Raw genomic sequence first — 26,342 nt, forward strand, 5'->3', positions numbered from 1 at the left:
GGGAGCACGGTAGCTCATGCTGGGGCCAGCCGGCCTCCCTGATCCACTCACATTCCAATGCACCTGGAAAGTCTCACGCAGCAGGCGTGATGGCCGTTTACAGACATACTCAGCTGTGCCGAGACGCGCGCTCTGCAAACCTCTAATAATGTAGTCCTGACTGCGTTGAAGTTTGGAAAAAACGTTTTCACTGAACGTACAGCCTGTAATAGAACCTGCTCGCCAAATTATAAATGGGACAGTGTAGCAGTCCCGGCTCTTCTGGGCCCTTGGTTACTTGATGGCAAAAAATTCCCAGGAATATTCTGCAGTTCTTGCTAACAGATGGGCTAAATAATTTCTCTGGGAAGGAAAGCATCCACTGATACCATTACATTTTTCCTCTAGATCCCATCTAATGCCGAGGCTGAAAGAATCGCGCTCCCACGAGTCTTTGCTCAGTCCCAGTAGTGCTGTTGAGGCTCTGGATCTCAGCATGGAGGAAGAAGTGGTCATCAAGCCCGTCCACAGTAGCATCCTGGGACAAGACTACTGCTTTGAGGTAAGGAGCCTTTGCGTCCGTCCCGGGAGCCATTCCTGCCACACGACGGCGCTGGCTGGGGAGCCAGGTGTGGGGTTGCATCTGGGGCTTTCGCTCTTATAAAACATTTCTGCTCTGAATTGCTGCACAGAGACTGTTTTATAGGCAGAAAATTACTTCCGTCCTTCGAAGGAGGATCGTACCCACAAAATGAGAGCAGTGAGCTCTTTGCCTTGTAACCGCTGTTGCAGCAGAGCTTGCCGCTGGCGAAGGTGCTGAAGCACTTAAGGCTGTGTATTAGCAGAGCATAAATTTGTAGTTTATGTTCATACAGATATTGGAAAGTGCTAATCCCTACTCAGTGTTCACAAAGACGTTATATGTGGTCACAGAGATAGCCTGCTGTTGTCAGTGGGAGTGTTGAGGACTTGGTCTAGAAAACTGAAGCTTCGCTTGTTTGGGTAAATAGAAAAATCTGTGAGTGTTTCAATTTTTTTTAACATCTGTTATGGCATGTGGTTAGGTCTGTACTAGCAGGAGGTGGTAGGACACATACAAACCAGTCTGTAGTTGTATAATTCAATGTAGTACGTCTTGGGAATCATTTGTCCTGCATCGTGGATGGCAAAGTATTATTGCTTATGGCAGTGGCTGGATATAGAACTGGGAAATGGTTTTCTTACAGTAATAAGGTGGTCGATACTTGCGTTTCTGTGAAGAGAAGTAACCTGTTTGTACTTGGGCATAGAAGAGCAGGTAGACCGTATATCCATGGTGGGATCGTACTGTAGGGGGGTGATGGGACCGCAGGCTTTCCTTGGAAGGGCAGCGCTGCGTAAAGATGGCCTTGGCAGCGTCCAAGAGGAGTCAGACTGGAGAGAGGAAGATTTTTTTTCTTTACTGAAATTAGCACACTTGGAAAGAAGTGAGTTAAAAGATCCATTTTTAAAAATATAAGCAGGTAACACAAAAACAGTCTTGCAAAAACCAGGCCCAGACATAAACTCTGAAGTGGGCTGAGGTATAAATTTCCCAGTGCTGTTCATTCTCTGTAGAACTGAGCAAGTGCAGCAGGTCAGGAGGAGAACAGTTTTGTAAATTATATGGCCTCTATTACATTCCACTCAAGAAAGATAAAATGAAGCTAGATGGAAAATAGATGTGACATCCATAATATAAGAGTTGTTTACCAATTCTGTTCAGCACACAAGAGCAGAGGAAGGGATATGAACAGTACTTGTAGAAAGTTGACTGAGAAGGAAATTACACAAGTCATGCACTTGTAAGGAGGAAGAAAATTTTATTTCTAAGTGAGTTGGATAAATAAGAGTCATACAGGAAAAAAAGAACATGTTAATTGCTGTTCTGCAAATCCTGCAGAGGAAAGGAAGAACGCCAGAAAACAAAAGGGACGTTGATTTGTAACTGATGGTTACAACAAGCTCCAGCGGGAAGGACCGAGGTGAGAGCTAAATGGCGTATCGTGTTAATGCGTTGGTCTGGTATCTCCAGAGAGCCTCTTTCAAATTCGGAGTGAGGTCAGCACTGAAATGAGTTTGCAGATCTTCCAGGATCCCTGGTGGGTATCAGGCCGTGACCACGGTCCGTCGTGCACTTAGGTACAAGTGCTGGAAGCAAAGGGTTAGCGTTGCCTTTGGGCAGCGCAGGGCTGGAGGGACGAGCCCGGGCAGAGGAGCGGTGCGTGCTGGGGTGGGATGGGCGGCTGCTGCTGGCCCCTCCGCACCCCCGCGTGCATTGGCACAGACAGCTTTGTCACACAGTTCTCCACGTCAGGCAATAGTGAAAGCCACACCAGCAACTTCTCTTCCTCGGTGCTTGAATGTTGCCTTCAGTTATTACCGTGTCCTGAAGGTCCCATCTGTGGCCTGGGATCCTGAGCCCTTCAGCGTTGCCTTACCTGAAAGTACAGGCAGGACTTGGCAAAGACTGCTGCCGCTTTTCAGTAGAAGCTCGGCAAAGAGCAGTAAAACCTGCGGTAGTTCCTGTGGCCAGGAACTGGGAAAGCTCTGGCTGAAGCCTGCACGAGGCTGAAAGGAAAACTGTCATGGCCAAGAGCCATGAGACTGCTGCGTGTGGGAACACTGAAGATTGAGAAGCTCAGCTGACGTCCTGGAAGAGGAGCCCTGACCAAGAAATGTCAAGTGAGAAGTTACTGACAGTCACGGAGACAAGGGGAACGTTTTATGCGCAGCGGATCGCGAAGGTGCTGCGGGTTGGTAATGGTGCCTTGTCCCTGCGCTTTGATGCCATGGTGGATCTGTTCTCTAGGGAGATCTGTCAGGAATGGCCACGTTTGCCGTCTCAAATTGAGAAGCGAAGCGTTGCCGTTGGGCAGTGCCAGCCTTACACGGTTCTTAAGTGTCTTCTCCTTGTGGTGGGGTGGCCGAGCAGGGGACAGTGCCTAGGAAGCAGCTTCCATCAGCAGCTGGCTGGTGTCTGTTCTCATTTGGGATGTTGGTGCTTGGTTGGCCGGGCAGGCTCAGCACGCTCTTTGGGGTCCCTCGCCGACAGCAGCGTGCAGCAGCTTTTCCAGAAGCTGACTGCGGTCCAGGCTGCCCAGCACGGGCAGCGCGAGGTACGGCGTGCCACACGCCCTCCTCCACCGAGCTGCAGCAGCGGCCTCGTGGCTTGGAGAACAGGACGGCAGGATTTGACATGGCTGCAGATGGAGTCGCGCTGAAGAGAGCAGGTTCAGAGAGAGAACTGGCAGCGCACCCAAACGGAGACAAAAGCAAGAGGCGCCAAAGCCATCTGCAGTGGAAAAAAACCAAGTGGCTCGTTTGGAGGGAGCTGGCTGTACGAAGGTGCAGTGCAATTGTTCCTCTCCTTTAGCTCGACTGACCTGCATTAAGACGTGCCGAAGCCGACGGCTCCGCCCTGCTCCCCCTCAGTTGGGCTCTGCCGGGGGGAAGGAGAGTCGGCAGTAATGCAGTGCTTTTTCAAACGCTGCATTTGGCTTTCTCTGCTTATTTGGTTCTATGAAACTTGCTTTTTTCTGACTTGCTGAGTACTTGGCAGTCAGTATCTACTTATTTTCTACATTGATTTTTTTTTTTAAAAAAGTTACTCAACATCATCTTCTTTCTCCTTATACGACTTCCCAGTCAGCCTAATCATCTAATGCCACTGCACGTGCTGCGGGTGCTAAATAGACGGTGGGCATCTCAGTCCAGTGAAGGAGCCTGGGAGTCCAGGCTCCCAGAGCCTGTTCCTGGCTCTGCTGTTCGTGGGGTCCTGGTGACGTGGGCCAGGCAGGGGAGTTGGGACCGAAGGGCTCTGTTACTGCCTTGGCCGACCAAAGTCTTGTCCGGTTGCACAGCTCGTGTCTGGGCTGTCGCAGGACATAGCTGGGGGATGGAGCAGGAGCAAGAAAAAGCTACTGCTGGACTGTACTTGCTCCGCTATAACCGAAACCGTGTCACCTTGTCCTGGCCTTGCCTGAGCAAGGGAGAATTTAGTGGAGCTAAATTTAGCTCCCCTAAATTTAGTCCAGCTGTGCAAATGCTTGCCGTGGCTCACACGGCCCTTCAGACGCCCTGAGCAGCCGTCGCAGGGCTGCGGGGCAGGCCCGGGCAGCGCCGGTTTGCCCTCCTGCACTTGGTTATGGTGGTATTTACCAGCTTGAACCCTAACTTTTCCTTGTAAAATCTTTTGAACACTTTGAGTAAAGCAGCCTCAGTAACTGAGTTCTCATCTTCTGTTGTTACTCCGGTGCGATCCCTTCAAGTGTACTTTGAGGAACCCGTGCTGTACCTAAGACATTCTTAAAATGACAAGGTTTTATCTGACTTCAGGGATCGCCCATCCAAGGCCTGTGGATAATGAATGTGAATAAGCAACATTTTAGAAATGAATGCGTTTTATTAATTAAGTTTATCCTGTACATTAATAGTACTCTAGCGTGTCCAAAATCTTGATGAGACCAGAATACTCTCTTTACCAAGAGAATTAATACCTCATGAAGATCATTAATGCCATATGATGCTTAGGTCAGAGCTCAAAGCTGGGATGTTATTGCAGGTCTGGGGAAAATTACATTTTTGGTCACACATGGTAGATGCGACCTTCAACTCCCATCAGATCAAGAGGGCTTCATGTCTGCCACATGAGGATTTTCCCATTCTCTCACTTAAGTATGAGGGGTTTGAGTGATTAGTTAATTGGTAATTGTTTTGGAATTGAATCATAAAATTTAGCATGGTAAGTCAACATACTATCATTGAGTTAAGTGTGGCAAGAAAATGTATGGCGTATTCAACCTCACAGAGAGCTGGTAAAAACCTGACATTTAATTAACAGATTCAGTGGAAGGACAGCTAAATTGCATGCTTATTTATTTGGATATGAGTCCTCTAGGCAGCTGTGGGATCCATGTGTATCACCAAGGAGAACTTGTCTTTAAGAGAGCATCTTTCAGCAGCAAAGAAGTCATAATTCTCTTTTATGGAAGAACTTCAGGTTTCCTACCAGATTCTCTAGATCTGAGAACATTGTTTTCAAATGCATTTGTACACCAAATTCCCCTCAAAACAAAAGAGCGAAACAAAAAGCTAGGTGAGAAACGGCCTTTGAGGAAGTGGACTAATGGGATAGTTTGCTGAAAGGTGTATTTAACCTATTCCCCTTCATTAACTGGGGACTGCATTTTGTGAACCTTAGCCAGAATGTCAGTGGGAGAGTATTTCCCAATGTGGGGTGTAGAAACCTGACCATAACACATGCGGGGCAGTGTGGCTATACCAGTAGTGTCAGGACCTTGATGGTTTGGACTTGAAAATGGATGATTTTGAGTCTTCCGCAGCTGAATTAGATGGGCCAAATAAGACAGGGCTCAAGTTCTGGGTTGTTAGGTTCTTATCTGAAGAACAGTTTTGAAGCCTTAGAAATTCACGTCAATCAAGCAACTAGGGAGCTGTCTGGAGCAACGCTCATTTGCTGTGCATCTTCCGTGTTTCTTCACTGTAAGTTCTATTCTTAAGAACTGTTGCTAAGTGGTACTTCTGGGATCTTCGTATTTGTAATTCAGTGGTAAGGCAGTACAGCACCATGTTGACGGTAATGCAGCCGTGCGTTGCTCCTCTTTAGGTGTCATTACCAGCTAGGTGTATGTCTGCGCTGGGTTTGAATGCTGTTGCAGGAACTCTCACTGAGAAAAGGATCAAGATGCAAAACTGCCATACCCTCTGGCAGAGCAAGGTGTAGCGTGTGTCCACGCAGTGGACACAGTCTTCCAAGTGATCCATCTCTTGTGCCACCAGAAGTGAAGGTTTGGGGACGGAGGTTCACGCGAGCGTCTGTGCAGCAGCAAACTGGAGTTGAAGCAGGCCAGATTTGTAATGGGAAACTTTGAAGAAGCTGGAAATACACTGAAGCATGAAAGGATGCTGAAAAGACCATACTACTGGAGTCTCCTTTTCATGGAAATAGAAGATAATTTCTGCTCAGAAGAATATGTAGTTTTACAGGACAGAGGATGAAAGTGTGTAAGGACAGGGAAGAGTGTCTGCCTGAAGGAGAAAGCTTCTGGGATATCAAGGGTTGGAAGAGTTCTTGCATTTGCTGTGTAAAGACAGGATAGACCTCTTGTCATTTTGTCCTGGTTAGAAGATGTCTGTGTTCAAAAGGAAGGGATGTGTTCAAGTCATGATTGAGGTTAGCTAATGACAAATCTTAGCAAGTGCCAGCTCTGCTCTAAGAACAGGTTAGGCTTCTGAGAGATACATGAAATTAAAGGAGATTGTGTCTCCCAGAAGCAGATAACCCAGCGAGCAGTGTGTAAACACAAAGACTGTGAGATGATAAAGTACTCGGAAATAATTCTGCAGCTTGAGACTGGCAGACATGAAGCTCAGAGGGGAGTTATTTAAAGTACTAGCCAGGTCCATTTGGCCTGCAAGCAGAGACGTACATAAAGACCATACTGGACATCAAATGCAGCAAACGCAAAGAAGGGCAGAGCAGCTGGTGGAGGGCTTTATGGGCAGTGCAGAGCTCTGGTACCACGGTCATGGTCTGTCAGCGTGCCAGCAGGGCCTGGAGGAGATAGTGGCTTGAGGGATACATCTGCATGAGAAGACACAGAGAACTGTTGGCCTCTAAGACCAATAATTGATGCCGAGGAAGTTTGGTGTGGTGGATAGGAGGAAATGTTTGGTGCCTCTTATCCTGGGGCTACCAGGCAGCGGTGGCTTTGGTGGGCTCTCAACAGGCTTGAGTTACCACGTGGTCGCAGGGATGTGATAAGGAATGAGGGGCATTTGCACCACTGGAAATGTCACTGCTGCAAGTCTGCTTCTTCAAAACCTGGCTGTGAAATCCCAGTGGGCAGAGAAAGTCACACAAATACTGCAGAAGCGTGAGAGGAGGGGGCAGCAGCACTTCGCTGGCCAGCTCCAGGTCCGGGAGCCCCAGCCTGGTTCTCCGCAGCTGGGGAGCCGGCGCTGCGAGCACCGGAGTGCCTCCGGCCGGGCTGCGAGCTCCTGCTCTTACTGCTGCCAGGGCTGTGGTGTATGTACTTGGCGCCAAGCTCTTCGCAGCATGGTCTTCAGAAGCAACAGGACACGAAGGGGGAAGGTATGAAGCTAGCCTTTCCGGGCCTGACGTTCTGCTGAAAACAAGGAATGGGTTGTTACTGTCGCAGGCTTTGGGTTGAATCTGGAGGAACGCCAAGTGGTTGCAATTTATCTTTAGTTCATCTAAGGATTTGCCCTCTCTCAGTTGTGGAACTTGGTGGTTTAAAGCGTCACATGCATGGGGCCCATTATCTAGTGTTTTCTGGTGTGGAAGAAGAGAAGTAATTGGAATTTGCTTCTATGATTATTTCTGTGACATACAGAGTCGCCCTGTTTTTCCGCTAGCCTTAGGGGCTGTTGCTTCATGCTTGGGTAAAGCTGTTTACTTTAAAAAAAAAAAAAAAAAAAAATCCACTAGCATCTTTCCTAACTCCCCTTCTCCCCCCAGATCACAGTCTGCAGTGTGCTGGTCAAGACATAATCCTGTTCCTTTCCCTGTAGGTGACGACTTCATCAGGAAGTAAGTGCTTCTCGTGTCGTTCTGCAGCAGAGCGAGATAAATGGATGGAAAACCTGCGGCGTGCCGTGCACCCAAATAAGGTAGTGGCTTTGAGGAATTGCCTCTGTTATAGTTCAGTTCCTCGTTATTACATTTTATAGCCCAGTGCATAGTAGCAGCAGGGGACGTATTGTCATTTTAGTGAGTAAGTGTAACTGTGGGTCAGCCTTTTTCCATATTGCTTTCTTCCACAATTAGATTTACAGGCAAGTGCCAATTATTTCTTCCCCTCTTTTCTCAGCACATGCCGCTTCAGCTGTTGCTAAGAATTGATCAGACCTGAAGAATCTTCAGTCTTGTTCTATTACTGATGATACTTGCCACTTATGTAGGACTTTCCACCTCCCAAAAGCTCTGGGACAGATGTCAGGTTGCTGCCAGCAAAGTTACAAGACTGAATAGTCTAAAGAGTTCACATATCACACTTCTGACTCTGGTAGTACTTGCTGTGTCTACTTTAGCGATGGAGAAACTCAGGTGCCCGTCGCAGCGAGTTCTCTGAGGCGATAGTGGAACGTAGCTTTCCCTTCTCCAGTCAGCTGAGGTGGCAGAGTCATCCCCTCTGGCATCTACAGAAACAAACCCTTCTCTTCACTAGAGCACAGGGACACCCAATACGCAGTTTTATGGCTCACTAAGACTGAGTACATCCTAAAATAAAATCTACAGCTGCTTCTCCATCACTGCATTGGAGTTAGCTAAAATAAAATCTACAGCTGCTTCTCCCTCTCTGCACTGGAGTTAGCTAACAAAGATTGATCAGGATTAATCAGCTGCAGGATTTCACAACTGATGAGCTCAATCAACAAGTCTTTTTCTGCTGATCGGAGGAAACACAAATGATGGGATCCTGTGAATTCATTCCTGGCATCAGAGCCACAAAACTGCATACAAGTTAGGTCCAGGCCTGGCGGGTTGCTGAAGGAGCCCTCTGTGTCGGAGTTTATTGTTCCCAGCTCAGTGCCAAATGTCAGTATAAAAGATTTCCTTCAATATCAGAACGGGAGCAGCGGAGGGGAGAGGTGAACTTCTGCCTCTAGCAGCGTGTTCCTGCCTGCGGAGCTGAGTGACTCCGGTGCTTTCTGAGTGCAGCAGCCTGGTAGTAATGGTCTGAAAGAGCTGTGTAAGGTGTGCATGGTCACACTTACCATGAGAAAAGTCCCGGGAATGTGAGTTGGGGCTGGGCACGTCACTATGGCTTTGAGATGCAGTGTTCAGTGGAAATTCATTTGGAAGTGTGCCCTCATCTCGAAACATGCCATTAGCTGATGGCTAACTTTCTGTCTTTGTTTGAGTTCATAGACAATAAACCCTCAGTATCTGACTTGACGTTTCTGTCAGGAATTCAGTGTTCTTGTGTAGTTCCTGTGTGCACTTCCTGAACCTACACTACCCCATTGTGGGCTTCCAGCAGAAATGTTCCTGCCCAGACTCCTAGGCTGAGCAGAGTTAAGCCATGGTTGCTGTTTCAGTGAGGGGTTTCCAAACACAACAGGTTACTGCAGAATCCCTCGCAGTGGTTCAGCTGCGAGTGCTTTATCTTTCAAGTCGCTCCTGCAACAGATGCCCCTGGATGTTCTTCCAGGATGAGGTCAGCGGCACTGGGGAGCTCTTAAAGATCCGCAGTATCCTTTGCTCCGTTATTGTTTAAAAGATATCCATGCCAAATTTCTATTTCTGAATTGTAATGATTCTCCTGTCGAACTTGCTCTGTCTCCCATAATTCCTCTCGATGTTTTAGTTGGGTGCTCTGGACTTCTGCCTAAAATATGGTGAGGTTTCGTAAATGCTTCTTCTCCTGCCAGAGGTGGTTGCGTTCCAGCCACGGATGAGGTGATCCCTGGGTGTGCTTTCAGAACCCTTTATTGTTGCTCTGTTACAGTAAAGAAAATGTATTCCAGGACTGCTGTACGGCAGCCGTACTGAAAAAGGAGGTGGTTGTGAGATACCTGTAACATAGCTTCTGTTTCGCAAAAGCCATTAATGATCAGTGAGGTTCTTCTGGTTTCTTCGAGGCCCTCTTGGCAGTGAATGGGAAATGGTACATTTATGATTCGGAGGGGTTTTATCTTCCTTGTTCCTTATATTAATTGGCACCAGCAAACATGGGGAGCATGGTGATATTTGGAAAATTAACATAAGTAGTGTTATTATGCAAATTTCTAAGAGCCAGTATTTCCTTAAAATAAAATGTAATTAAGCCTCTGCTCATTTAGCACATCCGAAATAATTAACTCCCATCTCCAGTTTTGTTGTGCTTGGCTTTGTGGGTTTTTTATTGACCTTTTTTTCTCTGCATCTTTTTTTCAGGACAACAGCAGAAGGGTAGAGAATATGTTAAAATTATGGATTATTGAAGCCAAGGACCTGCCAGCTAAGAAAAAGTACTTGTGTGAATTATGCCTGGATGACGTTCTTTATGCACGAACTACCTGTAAATTGAAAACTGATAATGTGTTTTGGGGGGAGCACTTTGAATTTAATAACCTCCCATCGCTCAAAAACATTACGGTGCACTTATACAAAGAGACTGACAAGAAGAAAAAGAAGGACAAGACCAATTTCATTGGACAAGTGAACATCCCCGTCAGCTCTGTCACGGGCCGGCAGTTTGTAGAGAAATGGTACCCAGTGGTCAGCCCCAACCCCGGTAAGGGCAAGTCCCCGGGGCCCATGATCCGCATCAAGTCACGCTACCAGAGTATGAGCATTCTTCCCATGGAGATGTACAAAGAGTTTGCCGAGTACATCACTAACAACTACATGGTGCTGTGCTCGGTGCTGGAGCCCTCGCTGAGCGTGAAGAACAAAGAGGAGATGGCGTCTGCGCTGGTGCACATCCTGCAGAGTACGGGCAAGGCCAAGGTAAGACCCTTCCTCATCCCTGCCATCCCACCAGAGACCGTCAGGAGCAGACTGCTGCGTTGGGTTTCGGAAATCACCACATCCGTTGGGTTCCAGGCCTTAGACATCATTAATACACTCTAATTTTGCTTTTAATTGCAAACAAGCTGGTAGCATGTGCAGTGCGAATTGCTTAATTAGCAAAGAGGTTGCTGGGACCACAAGATACCAACTGAGTCATTTTTCTCTCCTTCTGGAGGCTGAGGGGCCAGGCTCTTACTTTATAAACAGGCACAAATGTGAAAGTAAGCAGGAAGGCAGTTTTCGGGGATGAAATGTAAGCAATGCTGGCTTAAGCTAAGCAGCCTGCGTGCGCTGGGTATTCCTGCGGGAACCCAGCAGGTTCCCCGCTCCGCTCCCTCCCTGTCGCCGTGCCGCTGCGCTGAGCACCCAGCACCACGGGGGCCGAACGGGAGCGAGCAGCGTCTTGAGAATTTCGGAGCAAAGTCTGCCTGCGGGCACGCGTGTCTCTGAATCAGCTCTCAGTCTTTGGAGTCTGTCCTGATGCTTTTGGAAGGGAGCTGGTGGGGCGGGCACAGTGCGGGAAAGCCCAAGGGTCCTGGGGTGCTTCCAGGACAGCGCTCCTTGCAGAGGGTTGATGCCGGCCAACTTGCGAGCGGTGGAAGTTCAGTTTTTGCAGATCACTTTGTCTGAACATCCTTCATGGTTAGGAATCCCCCGCCAGGTCTGGGGAGGAAGCGGGTCAGGAGGAGGCAGAGAGTGGGATTTATTCCTGGTTGTGATCTGTGAGGGTAACAGGCAGGGGGAGCAGAGCTGGAAAGCCCGTACTGGAGAGCACAGGCGAGCGCCGAGGTCCTCGGTACGTGGGGCGTGGAGTTGCGTGACCCGTGTGCCGCAGAGCATCCTTCGTCCCCCGCTGGCACGGCACAGCCATGGCGGGCAGTGCCAGCGTCGGGAGTGCAGGAGTTAAAGCATCAGCATTTTCCTCTGTTGAGGTCTCCCTGAACTCTGCAGGGGGGAGCTGGGGCAGAGCAAGATTTCCAAATCTTTTCCAGCACTGAGGAGACATGAGCTCCGCACCTGAGGGGGAATTGCAAGGCTCTGCTTCCTCCGCAGCTGCCACTGCTGCCTGGGACCGTGGCAGGGTTTGTGGATTAGATTTAGTTGCCATCTGTCGAACAGAGAAGTGGCTTGGCCTCCTGATCTAGTTCAAGGCAGGCGAAGCTCACTGAGAGGATTGCAAGGTCGTGGGCCTGCTGTTGCAGAGGCAGAGCAAACAGCTCAGTTAAAGCCTTCCTGATCCCGGGCAGCAGCGTCAGACCCCAGGAGCGCATCCCCTCGGCTGCGGTACCCTCAGCGGGGACAGAAGCGGCTTGCGATTCACGGCGCGTGAAATAACGCGCTGTGGTTACGCAGGGAGAGCGTCATAGGTGTCCCCTCCTCGCTCCTTGTGCCGGGGTTTCGGTGCCGTCAGCGCGTGGTTTTTGGGCACAGCCCCGCTTTCTGCTGGCGCAGCTCCTCCCCGCGCACCGGGAGCTGTGCTGACCTTCGCTGCGGCTCTGATGGCACTAGTGCCAGGAATGACATTGCCATGACAGACCCTGTCCGTGGCTTACACGGACAGTGCTGGTGCCAAAGGCTTCAGGTGTCACCCTGATCTCAGCCCCCACGGATTGCGTGCGGGCATGGCTGAGAGCTGTTGTCACGGCTTCCGCCGTTTCCCTCTTCTCATCGGTACGGGAGAGGGTCCGGAGAGAGCAGGTGTGTATCTAGACGTGTCTGCATCAGTGCCCGAGATCCCAGAGGCTCTACGTGGGGGACACAGCAAACAGTAAACAGGCTTGATGAATTTCCCCCTAAAATGGAGCTTCTGCTTTCCCTGCCTGTCATCAGCCATCAGCATTAGCACAGGGTTTAGGGAGCTGTCGGAGCAACAGGAGTTATTGGAGCATGGGAGCCGGGTGGTGCATCCTTTGTAGAGGGGTTGGACAAGCAGAGAAAGGGAAAAGCAGCAGTGAGGTAAAAAAAACAATGAATGGGAGAGGAAAACACCCACTCACCCCTGCTTGTGTGACATGGGGGCACCACGACCTCGCCAGCAGACACGCCACGGAGAGCGGCAGGCTGGTGCCCGGGCTGTGCGGGGAGGCCGTGCTGCTGTTGCGGTCCCTGCCCTGCGCCGGGCAGCCCCTCTCAGCCCGCTCCAGGGAGAAGGACTGGACAGGATGGGTCCGAGCACTTAAAAAAGTCTGATTGCCGTGCTGCCTGCTCTCCCTCTCCCTCAGCATCAGCTGGCTGGCCCCTCGGCGTGGCGCTGAGCACCTCCCTGGAGTTTCAGAAACAGAAACAACAGTCTCCTCCTTTTTCTTCCCAGCCAGTCTGCAGGAGAAAAAGTTTGTTTCGTTTTTCTTTTGTTTGTAGGTAAGGTAGCTCTGTATGCGTTCGCTGGGGAAAGCATGCGCCTGCAGGCAGGTCTGGCTCTGAACCATGTCTGGTTTTGATGCTGAGGACGCGGTTCCTTCAGCCCAGACTCGCCCGGCACCGATCGCCTGCTCGTTCGGAGGCGTCACTGAGCAGGAAGGTAAAACACCCACGGCCTGAAGGAGGGCGCAGTGGGGTTGGAAATGGGGTTCAGAGCCTGGGAGGAGGAGAACAGATCGGGCGGGGATGGTGCTGGGGAGCCGGCATGGGGGCTTGAGGCTGGGGGAGGTGGGGCTGAGGATCTCAGCCCGTTCTGGCGGCGGTGAGCACCCTGCTCCCTGCTCCCTGGGGTGCAGGGGCCATGGGGCGGCGTCCCCCTCCTCCAGCCTCTGTCCTCCTGTGACCCTCCGAAGCTTGCCGGGGCTGGGGGTGCGTTCCCCGTCTTTGTGCCTCGCCAAGAGCCTTTCCAGTGACCTCTTCAGAGCTCGCCCCTGCCCTGAAGAGTGCAGACATGGCAATCGGCAACCACTAATTTATTTTGCTGATAAAGGGGTTTTTGTGGATCTTGGCTACTGTAGCTGACGCTAAAGCAGCAATTACAGTTGGAGTGAGAAACAAGTGTCCGGTAGATTATCTATGAAGACTTGTTAGCCGCTAATTGCTCTTGCACTGTTTCAAGCCCTGTTTTCCTGTAGCGATTTGCTGTAAATACGGTGTAATCCCTTAATGAGGCGCGGCCGATTGGGTCCATGTGCCCACCCAGAGCCACGCCGCCGGAGTTCCCGTGCGGGAGAGGGGTGACGCGGTGCTGCGCAGATGACGCCGTGTGTGCCAGCCACAGCCAGGCCCCCGGCCGCCGGCGTCCCCGTGCAGCCCCGCAGACGGGAGAAGGGCGATCCTGCCCTGCGGACACCCCGCTTCGCCCCTTTGCAGTAATGAGCTGTCCCCCACCAGCCGGGTGTCATTACCTGAAGCTGCTAAAACCCGGAGGCACCGCCGAGTGCCTCCTGCCCGAAAGGCACAGCACGTAAAGCTGCAGGCGGAAGGGGACAAGGGCTGTAGCTGAATTTACTCCTGAAATATCTGCTTCTTCCTGGGCTTCATAGCCATATCACAACAGATGAAAAGGTGGAGAATGAAAGCAGAGTCCTCTCTGGAGTCAGAGTCCATGCTTCCTTTGATCTCTGTTTGGGAAAGGGAAAAGCTTCATCCCTGCAGCGCTGCACAAGGGTTTGGTGTGCATCGGGGCACGCCTGGAAACCCCTGACCAGCCGCCAAGGCAAATAGGTGGAGAGGAGGAGGGGGAAAGCATTTTGATAAAGTTAAGAGTGCAAACAGTCTGGCTGAGGGAGCTGCCCCAGCCCACTGGAAAGTCTGACGAACATCCAGAACTGCCTCAGCTCTCTCGGTGCAAGCGGTTGTTCGCTGTCGCTATTTATGGCGAGCAGGGACGGGAAGAGGCATCGCTGTGCCGTAGGAGGGACATAGTTTTGCAGCTAAACACAGAGGCGGGCGCTCAGCCTCTGTCCTTGACTTGCTACGTGCTTCATCTTCCCAGCGAGAGCACCGATAAAATGTTACCTGGGAGGGTGTGGAGAGATGCCTAACTGATTTTCATGTGTTTTGCAACCGGTAGACAAAAGACGCAAAGTCCTAATTACAAGTATTTCTGCTGCCATGCTTGGTGTTGCTGGGAGTGCTCGCCCCTGCCATTAGCATGGCTTGATGTGGCCCGTGTGATGTGGTTACGGATAGGCAGGCTGCATCCTTCCCCAAGCGAGACCGATGGTGACTTTCGATGCTTCCAGAACATTTCCCATGCTTAGATTTGTTTCAGGGCTCTCTTACAGCTTTTGGAGCTCAGTTCGTGACCATAAATATATGAAAAAAACCTTCTCTTGTCCAAACTCTTGGTAGATCAAACACAGCATTAGACAAAGCTCTAACTAACCAGCTGCTCACTTGAAATAAATATTTATGGTGTTGTGAATGGAGTGAAGAATAAACATGTGTCCCTGTTTGTTTATGCTGCAAGGATTTTGCTTCAGCAAAGCAGATGCATTTATTCCCCCCGTGCGAGCCTGCTGGAAACTCCCCACATCCCCTTCCTCGGCGCTGCGGGGTGCTCGGTCAGCGCTTTGCCAGCAGTGCCAGTTTAAGTGCAGGACCTGCAAATGTCATGCAGGACTGCCTAAAAGTGACTGCTCAGCTCGGGGAGGAGAGCAGGAGGTGAGTGGCACGGCCCAGGGAGCTGCTGGGCTCGGAGGCTGGTGGTGCCAGGGCTCGGCCGGCGCCTTTGGGGAGCACCGCGCCCTTCTCTGTGCCGGGAGGGCTGCGGACACAGGGAGCAAGGGTGCTGCACGCGTTCAGCTGTAGATTAGACTGGCAGCAGCCATATCATTTCCCCCACAAAGAGTTTATCTCCCTGATAATATTTTATAGCAGCCCTAGTTGAGCTAACAAGGCTTTTAATCAGTTTTATGAGCACCCCCACCATTTCTCCCCTTCTCCATAAAGACAACAGTCAGGCTGGTCGAGACGGAGAAGGCCGGTGAGTGGCAGCTGCAGAGGTCGGTGTTCTGGCTGTCGGGGTGGCACGCGGTTTCTAAGCCTCCTGTGTGGGATCTGGCCCCCCTGCCCTCGCGGGGAGGTGGTGGTCGCTAGCGCGTTGGTGTTACATCCCTCAGGTTTTCTTACTGCCGTGGGCAAGGTGATGGCCACAGATGCTGGCGCTTCAACCCTTGCGTTGCCGCGTCACCTCCTTTTCCCAAGGACAATTAGAAGATGGTAGAAGCGTCGAGGATGAGCTCCAGCGCTCAAAGGAGGGAACGTCACCGCGTTTCTCAGCAGAGAAGTGCCCAGCACGGATCCTCAGAGGAACCGTGTGGTGGTGAAAAGTCGAGGACCGTCGGCTGGGGTCCTTGGTTTCGCACCGTCTGCCCGGGACGCGGTGGCTGCCCCTCTGCCGCTCTCCTTGCACAGCCCAGCGCCGTCGAGTGCCGCGTTTCTCTGCCACTGCAGCGCTGACACGTCGGTGTGCCCTGACACACGTCCACCTGTAACCTACAGCCCTACCAACCCCTGGTGTTTTTCACCTTTGCCTAAAAGCCCAGCTAGACTCTGGGCTAGTCTTTGAAATAAGCAGTAATCTTATTACCTTTATCAATTCAATCCTCTTAAGGTTAAGTCAATCCTATTAATCAGGCTTGTGATGTGGAGAACCTTATTATTTCAAAGTCAATCTGCCCATCAGTCAGCTACGATATGGGGAACAGTCGGCTCCAGCCCAGAGGGGTGCGTGACCTGAGGGGCGTGTGCGGGGCCGCCGGTCTCACCAGCTCCGTGACACCCTGCGTGCTCCAGCTGTGGACGCGTCCCCGAGGGGCTGGAGGACCTTCCCCGGGACGGTGAGGTGCAAAATCGTCCCTGGATGCGGACAGGATACATTCTGCAAAACTTGTGTTGCTTGTTCGTTATATTTCTGGAAGGGTTCCCTTTACCTAGGAAGCGCTCCCGCCCTCACCACCGCTGCGCCACGCACCGGCTGGCTCCGTCTCTGCCTCCTGCGCTCGGGAGCTGGAGGAAGGAGGCGTTGCCCATGACACCCCCCGGGCACAGGGACTGGCACCTCGAACCCCTTCGGAACTGGGATACCTGATGTATCCCACCCCTCGCCAGGGTGCACTGGGCTTTCTGGGCACTGGCAAGCGCAAGCACTGGGAGTTTCAAGCGCGGCAGGGCCGAGGGCTGGTGGTGCGGTGGGCAGGCAGGGCTGTCAGCTATTGATCAGACGTGCGACTGAACTAGCTGTCCTCTGCTCCGCTTTGTCCCCTGCGAAGAAGCTTTTTCTTCCCATTTTTTGTGTTTGAGTAATGCAATTAGTTCGCTTCCGTGGCCCTATTGACACGGGCAGTGAAGGATTGTTTTCTTGAGCAGGTGTTGGTTTTTCTGTCAGTGGACTTTGCTTTTCAATGAGCCTTTCCCAATTCAGGCCACCCCCAGGGCAGCTGGGCCCTGGGCCCGTACCGATGCCGGCTGACTCGGGGCGGCAGCTTCAGACGTCCGCCTGCGGGGACGTGACGCAGAGCAGCGCGGGGCTGCGACGCGCTGGTTTCCAGGGCATCACCACTATTTCCATATTCTCCTTCCAGCTTCCCCAGGCAAAGGCTTGGGGGATCCACCGCGGCAGCGCGAAGCAGCCCTGCTGCGAGGTGACGTGTTTAGTCAGATGTCCTGAATTGCTGCACGTGTGAGGGACGAGGCCGGGGTTAGGATATGTTTCCTCACCCACGGGAAGATGCTGTTTGGTTGTGGTTTGAGCCAGGAGGATGAATTCACCCAGGTGGGGCAGGGGAAGCAGCATCTGAAGCTCAACGGATGAAAACCCGGGGGAAATGGAAATGTTTTTAGGCTATACGCTACAGGTAAATGAGGATGGAGGCATTTGAGGGACAGAGCGAGGCGCATGGAGCAAACCCGGGCTCGGGCCAGCGCTGCTGGGTGCCCCGTGCAGGCAGGGTGGGTGCTGGGGGTGATGCACAGCCCAGGACGGCCGTCCTGAGGATGCTGTGGCTGAGGATGCGGGCAGATGAGCTGCAGAGCAGCGCGGGCGTCCCTGGTGCAGGGGAAGCTGCAGCACTGGAAGTGTTTTGCCGTGGTGTGGTGGAGCCCGGAGGTGGTGCTGAGGACTGTGCCTGCTGCTGCCTGCTGCGGGGACTGGGCTGCCGCTCCCAAACTCCTGTGTGCGTTTCTGGAGGACTGCAGGAGCTGCCTTAGAATAGCACATGCCGCTGTGGGCTCACGCTTGGTTTATTTGAAGAGTGCTGGAAAGCAGTGCAGCCTTGTGCTGTCATGCTCTGAATTTATTTATTTATGAATTGCTCTTCTCTATCAGCATATGTGCAGTGACTGAAGTTGCACAGGTTCAGCTATGTCCAGTCTGAAGCAAATATCCTTAAAATAAATCCGTGAGCAAGCCTGAAGAACACCGCCACAGCCCTTAATTTTTACTGTAGACCTTTTCCTTCCCCTCTCGACTCCCATGTAATGAAATAAAGCATCTTATTTTCTTCCATTGCCGGGGGCACTAACCAAAAACAACCCCCTGCTGATCTTTGCTGCTCAGAAACAGAGAGTTTTATTGGCTTTAGTTATTGCATTTTATTCAGAGCCTTGTATGTGGGTGAGTGAGGCCCCCGGAGGGATTCGACAAGTATTTGCATTCCATTTGTGTCTTCCGAGTGCTGGCTGCTGGCGTACTTAAGGCAGAGATACCAGACGTGTGATCCAGAGCTGATGTGGCTTTTTTCTGTGGAAGGCAGGCAAGATCTGGAAGATGGCCCTGGGACAGAAATTGCAGGATGTCATGGGAACTGACCCACAGACGAGGCTCCTTTCCCGCGGCTAGCAGAGCTCCGTTCACGCAAGGGCGCTGGCTGGGGGTATTTTGATCCCTGATGTATCCCGGGCCCGGTTCGTACAGCCCGGCGAGGTGCCTCCCGCAGCCCAGGGAGGCTGGATCTGCTGGGAACAGTGGGAAGCCCTGGCCCGGGGGATGCTGTTGGGTATCCTGGCTCTCGCCTCCATCCCCTGGGCAGTAGCGAGGCTGGATTCTGCCACGTTACACCCCAGCTTTGGGTGCTGCGCAGTAATGGAGCTCTTTAGGATTTCAGCAGCTGTCCTTTCTGCTTTGGAGGCAAGGGGTTGTTTTCTCAGCTGTCGAGCTGCAAGTGCTCCGTAGGGAATAACAACTGCAGCAGAGGTTTTGGAGGGATCTTCTCTAGCTTTCTGTTGAGCCCCACACTGGAATTCTGCCTCATTTTAAATTCTAATGAATTCTGTAGATCAGCTAAAATCATCAAAATTCACATTGTCGCTGGCTAAAACCTGGCCCCTGGGTTTCCACCGCTCAGCAGCCCTGGCTTGCAGTCGGGTTGTGCATCACAGCTTGGCCCCGCATCCCGCGGCAGCCGGTTCTCAGCTGACAAGAGGGGGGGAAAAGCAAACACTTGGCTAAGAGAAGCTCTAAAACTCGGTGTTCCTGATATAATTAGTATGTTGGGAAAGTGACAGGAAAGAGAATCAAGCAAAGCCAAGGTCAGTGGCTGCTAATTAAGAATCAGCACCTTGTGTCAGCCTGAGCTGTGGCTTGGAATTGAAACGTACCCCGGGAGAGACCCAGGAACATAAAGGTGATAGAGTTACCCAGATAGCAGCTAACAGGATTTGAGCAGGGGTTTAAAGTTTCATTCCAGCTTGGCTGATAAAAGGGGCAAAATGAGAGAAAATAGTGGGGGGAAACACGTGCTTTACTTCCCGGGGGGGATTTTTGCCTCTGCAGCTGCCAGAGCATTGCAGACATAGAGGGATCTGAGGAAGGGGATCTTCTGGCTAAAGAAATAATGGAAGTGACCTTGTTTTCCAAAGCTGCTCCTCTGGCTTTTTTGGAGGGCTTTTTTGGGAAGGTCACAGCAGCGTGTCAGTCCCACTCACGGTCTCGTGGGAAGGTGGGAGGGATGGGGCCGTTGGGTGCTGCAGAGATGCCAGCTCCTGCCCTCCTCCCCTGTTCTCAGCGGGGAGACGTACCTGCCCACCGCCAGGATTTGCCTGTGTCTGGGACAGAAGCACAGTGACGAAGGGCCTGTGGATTAAATGATTTGGGTCTCTTGGGTTCCAGTGGAGCTGTTTGATGAACGCTGATTAAACTTCCAATGCGCAGGCATCCGTATGAAAAACGCAACGGAGCTGAGTGCCTCTCTTGCAAATCTCCCGGACAGCAGCTGGCAGGGAATGGGACCCGAGTGTCCGCTCTGCCGAGTCTGGGTGGGAACAAGCTGGGTCACGGGCACAGCGCTTTGGCGGGGCTCTGGGAGCTGTGCTTTGCGTGGGGACAGCGAGGACAGGACCTGGGTCCCTGCACGGCAGCTCTGGGATGCTCCTGCTGCCCCTGCCAGGAACAGGTTGCATCTGGTACGGTCATGACAAATGAAGGAGAACTTCTTAGTGAAAGGTTATTACTGAGGAGATTATTTTATTTTAGAGGAAGGCAGTTTAAAAAAGGTGCCCTTGGTTGTAGAGGTGAATTGTACGTCAACATTGCTCTGTCTCCTACGTGGGGAAACAGTAAGAGGTCTCCTGAATGCCATTTCCACGGTGCCAGCAGCCTGTTTCCCTTCGTCATCCAGGTGAGTGGTGCTGGGTGGGAGGAGGTCGACCCTTTCGGCACCCAGCGCAGCAAGGAGCTGGGCAGGGGCCCAGAGCTGCTTTTCCCATTAGCAGTGCGGCGAACAGAAGCTGGATGTGTATTAGCATTAAAAACTGCATGGCATTTCGCCTGCATTAACGCTAACTACAGCACACTAAACACTACACCACGTAGTGGATTTTCAGCAGAATGCATGGGGAGCTACGTGACCTTCTCCGATCAGTTAACGCTGTTGCTGAAGCAGACACGGTGCTCGGGCTCAAGTGCTGTTTTTCTGTTAGAATTTGCAGTTTAGTAGCCCGGACTAGTACACGGGGCAGCTGTCAGCGTGCGGTCTGCTCCTGCTCGCCCCATCCATTGCTCTGCAGCACGGAGGATTATAAAATTGCACGGTATTTGGTTGTGTGCACATCAGACCGAAAACGTGTCCAAAATGTGCGCTGTAGCAGTGCTGTTTATTTCCATGAATACTAAGGAAACAGGATGTTTGAGCATCTTGACGGATATTATGGGATTGATTCTCAGCCCTTAACTGTGGGGCACAGCTCGCAACATCTCGGTATGCCCCTGCTTTGCAACCAGCGCAGTTAAACACCAAATGCAGGCAATTTAACAGTGGAGAAAACGTTTCATCCACAAAACGTGAGGCTGATACAAGACCCGACCAAAAACCAGCACCGATGGAGGGGCAAATGTGGTGCAGGCCTGGAATGAGTCATTTTTTAGGGTGCAAAAGTTGTGACTCTCCAGAGATTTATCTCTCCTCCTGTCTCCACGAGGCTGGAGGAACAGGAGGAAAGTCGGGCTGGTAGTAACGCAGCATGCGCGCGCAGGATCACCCGCAGCACCTCCACTCCCTCTTGTGTCTTACGAAGGTGAGACCTCTCTGGAGAAGGGGAGGCTGCCTGCTCTGCTGAACAAAGCGTATGTCAGTGCGTGGTGACCCACCATGGGCTTTGCTTTCCAGGATTTCTTGACTGACCTGATGATGTCTGAAGTTGATCGCTGTGGTGAGAATGAGCATCTCATTTTCAGGGAGAATACACTGGCCACCAAAGCAATCGAAGAATACCTGAAGCTGGTGGGGCAGAAATACTTGCAAGATGCCTTAGGTACGTACAGAGCGTTGGCAAGTCTTGCCCAGAGAGGCCCTCCTCTAAGCTGCGGGCTGCTCTGCGTGGTGGAGACCATCAGCTGAGCCCTGATGGCCGTAGGAGGCACCAGCGTTTACCCGCTGGAGGGTTTCTCTGGCAGCAGGGTCTGAGCCCAGGGCGCAGCCACGGCCGCAGCGGGCAGCTCTCCGCTCCCAGGTGAAGGTCACCGCTGAGTTAGCGCTTTAATCTGCTTTCAGAGGAGATAACAAATTGGTATTTGAAGGCATTATGCTGCCTGCCAGGTCTTCTGTCTCGGCGCTGGCGGTGTCACGGAGGCTGATTGAATCCTTCCCCTGATTGCACACCCCCGCCAGAGACGCTCCCCCGGCTCCTCGCAGCACCAGTGAGTCAGATGAAATCCCCCAAGTCGCAGTGATGAGAGTTGCACTGGGAACCCTCCTGGTGGTTGGTTTTTTTTTTTGAAGTGCTGGCTCCAAAAATATTTCTCTTGATGCAAATGAAAATAATTAGAGCTTCTGCTTCTGGGCAGGTCAGGAAGGAATTGCTGCGTTGCTGCGTGCAGCCCGCGCAGCGCGAGGATGGGGAGAGGCTGCCTTTGAAGCGTTGCGTCTGAGCCTCAGCCGAAGGCAGCTAGGTTGGATCCACATCCTAGCAGGAGGATGAGTAGAGTTTCTCTTGAGCTGTTAATTTTTCAATATGTTGGGTTCCTACGAATGGATTTGTGTAATGTTTGCAAGGAGCAAAGTACCGTAAATACTTTATTAAGATAATAGTAATAATAATAACATTGAGGAAGGAGAGATCGTTCAGCAAATTCAGTCAAACCAAGAGATAGCCCACAAGAATAGGAAAAGGAATATTATTTATTTCTGCCTTGTAATGCTTTCTGGTTGAAGGCAAGTCTGTAAGTAGATTACCTCATAAAATTTCTAAAAAGCCAGCAGATTAATGAAGGCAGAGAATTTTGGAATATTCCCTTTTCAGGGCTCAATGCAAATGCTGCCAAGCCAGCTCCGTCTAGTACAGGAGGAGCCTGGGGTTCTTGCTCGCTGTTCGGGGCCCCGATTCTGTGTAGACCTTTTATCAGTGAAATGATTCATCTGTGTGTCACAAGGTAGCACAATACAGCATCGCGCTTTGCTTTAAACCATGAAGCACGAGCAAGTAATAGGGCTGGATAATAACAGCAGGCATCACCTGCAGGCGAGCCGAGAGGCTCCAGAGCTCCCTGGCAGAGCTGAAAATACATTGGAGAGGCTCTCCAGTGCGTAATTAAAATCTGTTTTGGCAATAGGGGAGGAATGCAGACTAGAGAGGGCAAAAACCAGGAAGCTGGGAAAATCCCAAGACGGTCAGGAATTAGGAGATGAGCAAACCAACTGGAATTAGAAGAAAACCAAAGCAAACCTTTCTTCCAGAACATCACCCGGCCCTGCAGGTCCCTGGCTAAACACTGCCTCTTAATCCCTGTTATCCCGTCTTCCCAGCCACCGCTGGGTGCTCACTGGGATGGACGCCTGCGTCCCCCCGGCCGGGCAGGCGTCGGGCGGTGGGGAGCACCCTCAGCCCGGGCGGCAGGGGCCTGTGCCCGCCTGCCCGGCGTGCAAGGTGGCACGAAGGCGAGGAGCTGGCAGAGCCGGCCCGCGGCCTGAGTCTCCGCAAGGGCGAGGAGCAGCCGGGCAGCAAACAGGAGTGCAGGGAAACTCGGAGAAATATTTTAATCTAATTTTGTGTGATGTTTAGCTCAAAATAAACCGAGTAAATGGTTTCTTTCCTTTAATTACCTATTTCTCCTGTGAATCACGCCGGCTTGTCAGCGCCAGGGCACAGTCTGCAGTAGCAGGCCATCTTACAAATAATTACAGAACTTGCCAGCATACTTCCTACTGGATTAGCCCGAGGGAGCGTCTCTGGAGCTGGTGTGATGGGGGTCGGGGCAGGCTGAGGAAGCGGGTGTTTCGGCAGCGGAGTTCTGATGCAATAGCCCATAGCCGCAGAGGCAGAGCTGCCAACTGGGGAAGAGGGATGAAACGTGCTCGTCAGGAGTCCGGGTGCCTTTCTGCAGGGTGTGCTGTATTGTTTTGTGAGCTGCCAAGGCAGTGGCGGCTGCTCCTGGGTCCGCTCGGAGATCTGGAGAGCTGGCTGGGGCGCAGCCTGCCCCGGGAGCCACCGCCGCCGGCTCTCGGACCCAGCTCCTGTTCAGCCGGTGTGACGGGGCGTAGGGTGACTGCTCGGGCGCTGGGGCTTGCAAACATAATTGCTCGAAGGCTGCGTCTCTCACGTCTCCAAAACCCATCACCGACTGTCTGTTTTACAGGGGAATTTATCAAGGCACTGTACGAATCAGATGAAAATTGTGAGGTGGATCCCAGCAAGTGTTCGTCTTCGGACCTCCCTGAGCATCAGAGCAACCTGAAAATGTGCTGCGAGCTGGCCTTCTGCAAAATCATCAACTCCTACTGGTCGGTATCCCGCGCGCGTCGCTGCGCTCCACTCCACTCCACACGCCCTCGGCTAGCGCAGGGGCTGCGCAGCTGCGGGGCACGAGGGTGGCAGCAGTCCCACCTTCAGGCTGTTGGTACCTGTCCCTTAGCTGCGCTGACGGGCAGCTTGTCAGCTCCTTCGGAGGGAATGCTGCGGGGCCCTGCCCGCGTCCTGCGGCGCCTGAGGGGGTCCTGGTGGGCCAGGAGCAAGGGTGAGGATGGCCGGGGGGTGAGACGGCAGCTCCCGCTCCGGCGGAGTTTGGAGTATCTGCGCTGCGGGGTGCGACGGCCTCGCTGATTCTCCGTCACGCTTGTTTTCAGTGGGTGCTGAAGGGTCGCTGGCACGCAGACACGGGGACAGGGCAGCGGAGTCCAGGAACGCGAAATGCCTTTGCCAGCGTGACCAATTCAGAGAGGGACTTGATGCCAATTGTGTACGAAAATGTGGAATAAAGGGCAGAAATGCCATGTCCTGGGTCTCCTACCCACCTAACGATCCTGGATCAGACTGACGGCCTCTGCCTGCCTCCCCAGGGCATCAGGTGAAGTTTGGAAGCCCTCTCTGCAGCAGGCAGGGTCTGTGGCACTCCTCCTGCCTGCGAGGAAGCTGCACCAGCACAGGGAGCTTTTGTTTAGGCAGATGTCCTCTTGTTGCAGAGTGCTGGAGCCCGGGAGGATGCTGCTGTTCCTCCTGCCTTGCTGTTTGGCTCAGCATCCCGCATTCCTCTGGGTTAACCCCTCTCTCTCCCAGCGCCGGGGTGCTTGCTGAGGCCGAGCCCATTGCCTCCTTGGCCCAAGGCCTGGTATGCAATTTGAGGCATTTCCTAGCGGGTTGTTCTCAGGGTAAAGGTTCTTGCAACTGGTTGGGACAGGCCCGAATACGCCAGATTGATTCGAGTCAGGTAGTTGTACCTTGTTGTGGAGGCGGCTGTCGGGCATGGCTGTGCTCGCGGTGTTACCTGCTGCTCAGCCCTGGGAGCCACGAGTCCTGGCGGCTGTTCCAGATGCTGCCTGCAAAGATGACTGAAAGGGGAAGAAGTGGGCTTGTGACCCTCTTTACTTGCAGAAATAAAAATATTTTCGTTCTGTTTCTTGCCAACATACCCAGAGACTCTTGTCCTGATCATATGAGAGAATGATCATTTTTGTCTACTGCTGGATTTGCAGTCTTCCTCCTTAGAAGTCTGGGCTTAGTTTTTATTAATGTATTTAGTAGCAACACTGGTGTTGCAAAACATCAACTAAGGACAATATTGGAGGAAGGAAGTATTTGATAATACAGATTTCTCATTTTCCTTCCTATCCCAGCTGTTGTGTTGAGGTCTGAAAACTCATTATAGGTAATCTGCCGGGATACTCCTGCAAGCCCAGGAAGGGAATTGCTTTTCTTGATATTGCTGAGGGAGAGAACAAGCAGCGAGAGGCTCACTCAGACTGCCGTTATCAACCCCAAATAAGCGAAGGGCAGATTTCTTTGCAGGTATCCGATACCTTATCCTGGGCCAATTAATAACTCTCTGACTCAGGAATGGCGTTTACCTGCTCTCCCAAGAGGGATTCACTGCTTTTAGTCACCAGAGGATTATAACTGTTTGAATTAATGTCTTCCTAAAAAATACCCAAAAGCAGCACTAAAAGGTCGCTCTAAAAATAGGCTTGACGAGTGACCTAAGGAAAGTCGGGAATGCACGGGAAGTTTCTTCCTCCAGTCCTGCCTTTCCGAGGAAGGCTGGAGCAGCGGAGCCGCTGCTCTGAGTGGTTCCCCCTTGGTCCTTTGCGCTCAGCGGTTCTGGGGGATTAATTGGGCTGATGAGTGTTCGGGATTGGCCAAGGTATCCTGACAGCTAACGATCTTGCTTTAAATAGAGTGCCAGAGTGTGCGTGCTCATCTGCCAGAGAGAGTCGGAGAGAGGAAAGAGGTTTACAATAACTGAAAATTGTTATAATTATGACATAATTTGGACATCTGGAAAGTTTCAGTGTAAGCAGAAATTCAGCATGTGGAAGCTCGTTACTGGGAAGTTGGGTAATGAATTACAGGCCCGTTTGTCACATAAAGCCGGCTAACTGAATTCCATCCACCGTTACACAATTAAACTTTTATGGTCTCCCGGCCTGTGATGGTGAACAGCACTCACGGGCTGTATGCAGCCGGTGCATGCATTTTCAAGGGTTTACTTTGCAGTAACTGTACAACCTGTCCTGATCATTCAAGCCTTAAATTGCTTAAAAGATTCTCCTGTTTCTGGGCAAATACCATGAAGTAAAAGGGCTTTGTCCAATTGTGTGGATCAAGCCAAAGACAGAGGAGAATTTATCCAGCCAAAAGACATTGGCTAATGTTATTTATAAAGCACGGGCTAAAAGCTCACGTGTGTGAAAGCTTGAAGCCAACGTGGAGCAGAAGCGAAACGTGACGGCAGCGTTTGCCGAGCACTTCCATGGAGCATCACCGCTCGTGTCACGAAGGAGACGGAGAAACCTCCTGGAAACCTGGAGCGCAGCGACGTGGGCCTCTGCATGGAGCAGCGCTGTGCTGAGCGGGCTGCCTGGGATTAAGAGCAGCAGCCCCTGACCTGGGGCGTGCAGCCAGGCAGTGCGGTCAGCAGCTGGCAGATTAATGAAATGAAGGGCGAGGGCTC

General features: G+C 51.9%; 1 protein-coding gene across 1 annotated transcript in view; it reads left to right on the top strand.

The window, feature by feature from the left end:
- The window catches only part of DAB2IP (DAB2 interacting protein), a 166,087-nt gene that overhangs the window by 122,630 nt on the left and 17,115 nt on the right, over positions 1-26,342 (top strand). Inside the window, exons 4-8 of the mRNA XM_075716380.1 lie at positions 388-541; positions 7,555-7,653; positions 9,923-10,477; positions 21,070-21,214; positions 23,535-23,679. Coding sequence (XP_075572495.1) covers positions 388-541; positions 7,555-7,653; positions 9,923-10,477; positions 21,070-21,214; positions 23,535-23,679 — 1,098 coding nt within the window. The remainder of the gene's footprint in view (positions 1-387; positions 542-7,554; positions 7,654-9,922; positions 10,478-21,069; positions 21,215-23,534; positions 23,680-26,342) is intronic.

This window comes from Pelecanus crispus, chromosome 9 (assembly GCF_030463565.1).
Source record: "Pelecanus crispus isolate bPelCri1 chromosome 9, bPelCri1.pri, whole genome shotgun sequence".
In the NCBI taxonomy this organism is placed as follows: Eukaryota; Metazoa; Chordata; class Aves; order Pelecaniformes; family Pelecanidae; genus Pelecanus; species Pelecanus crispus.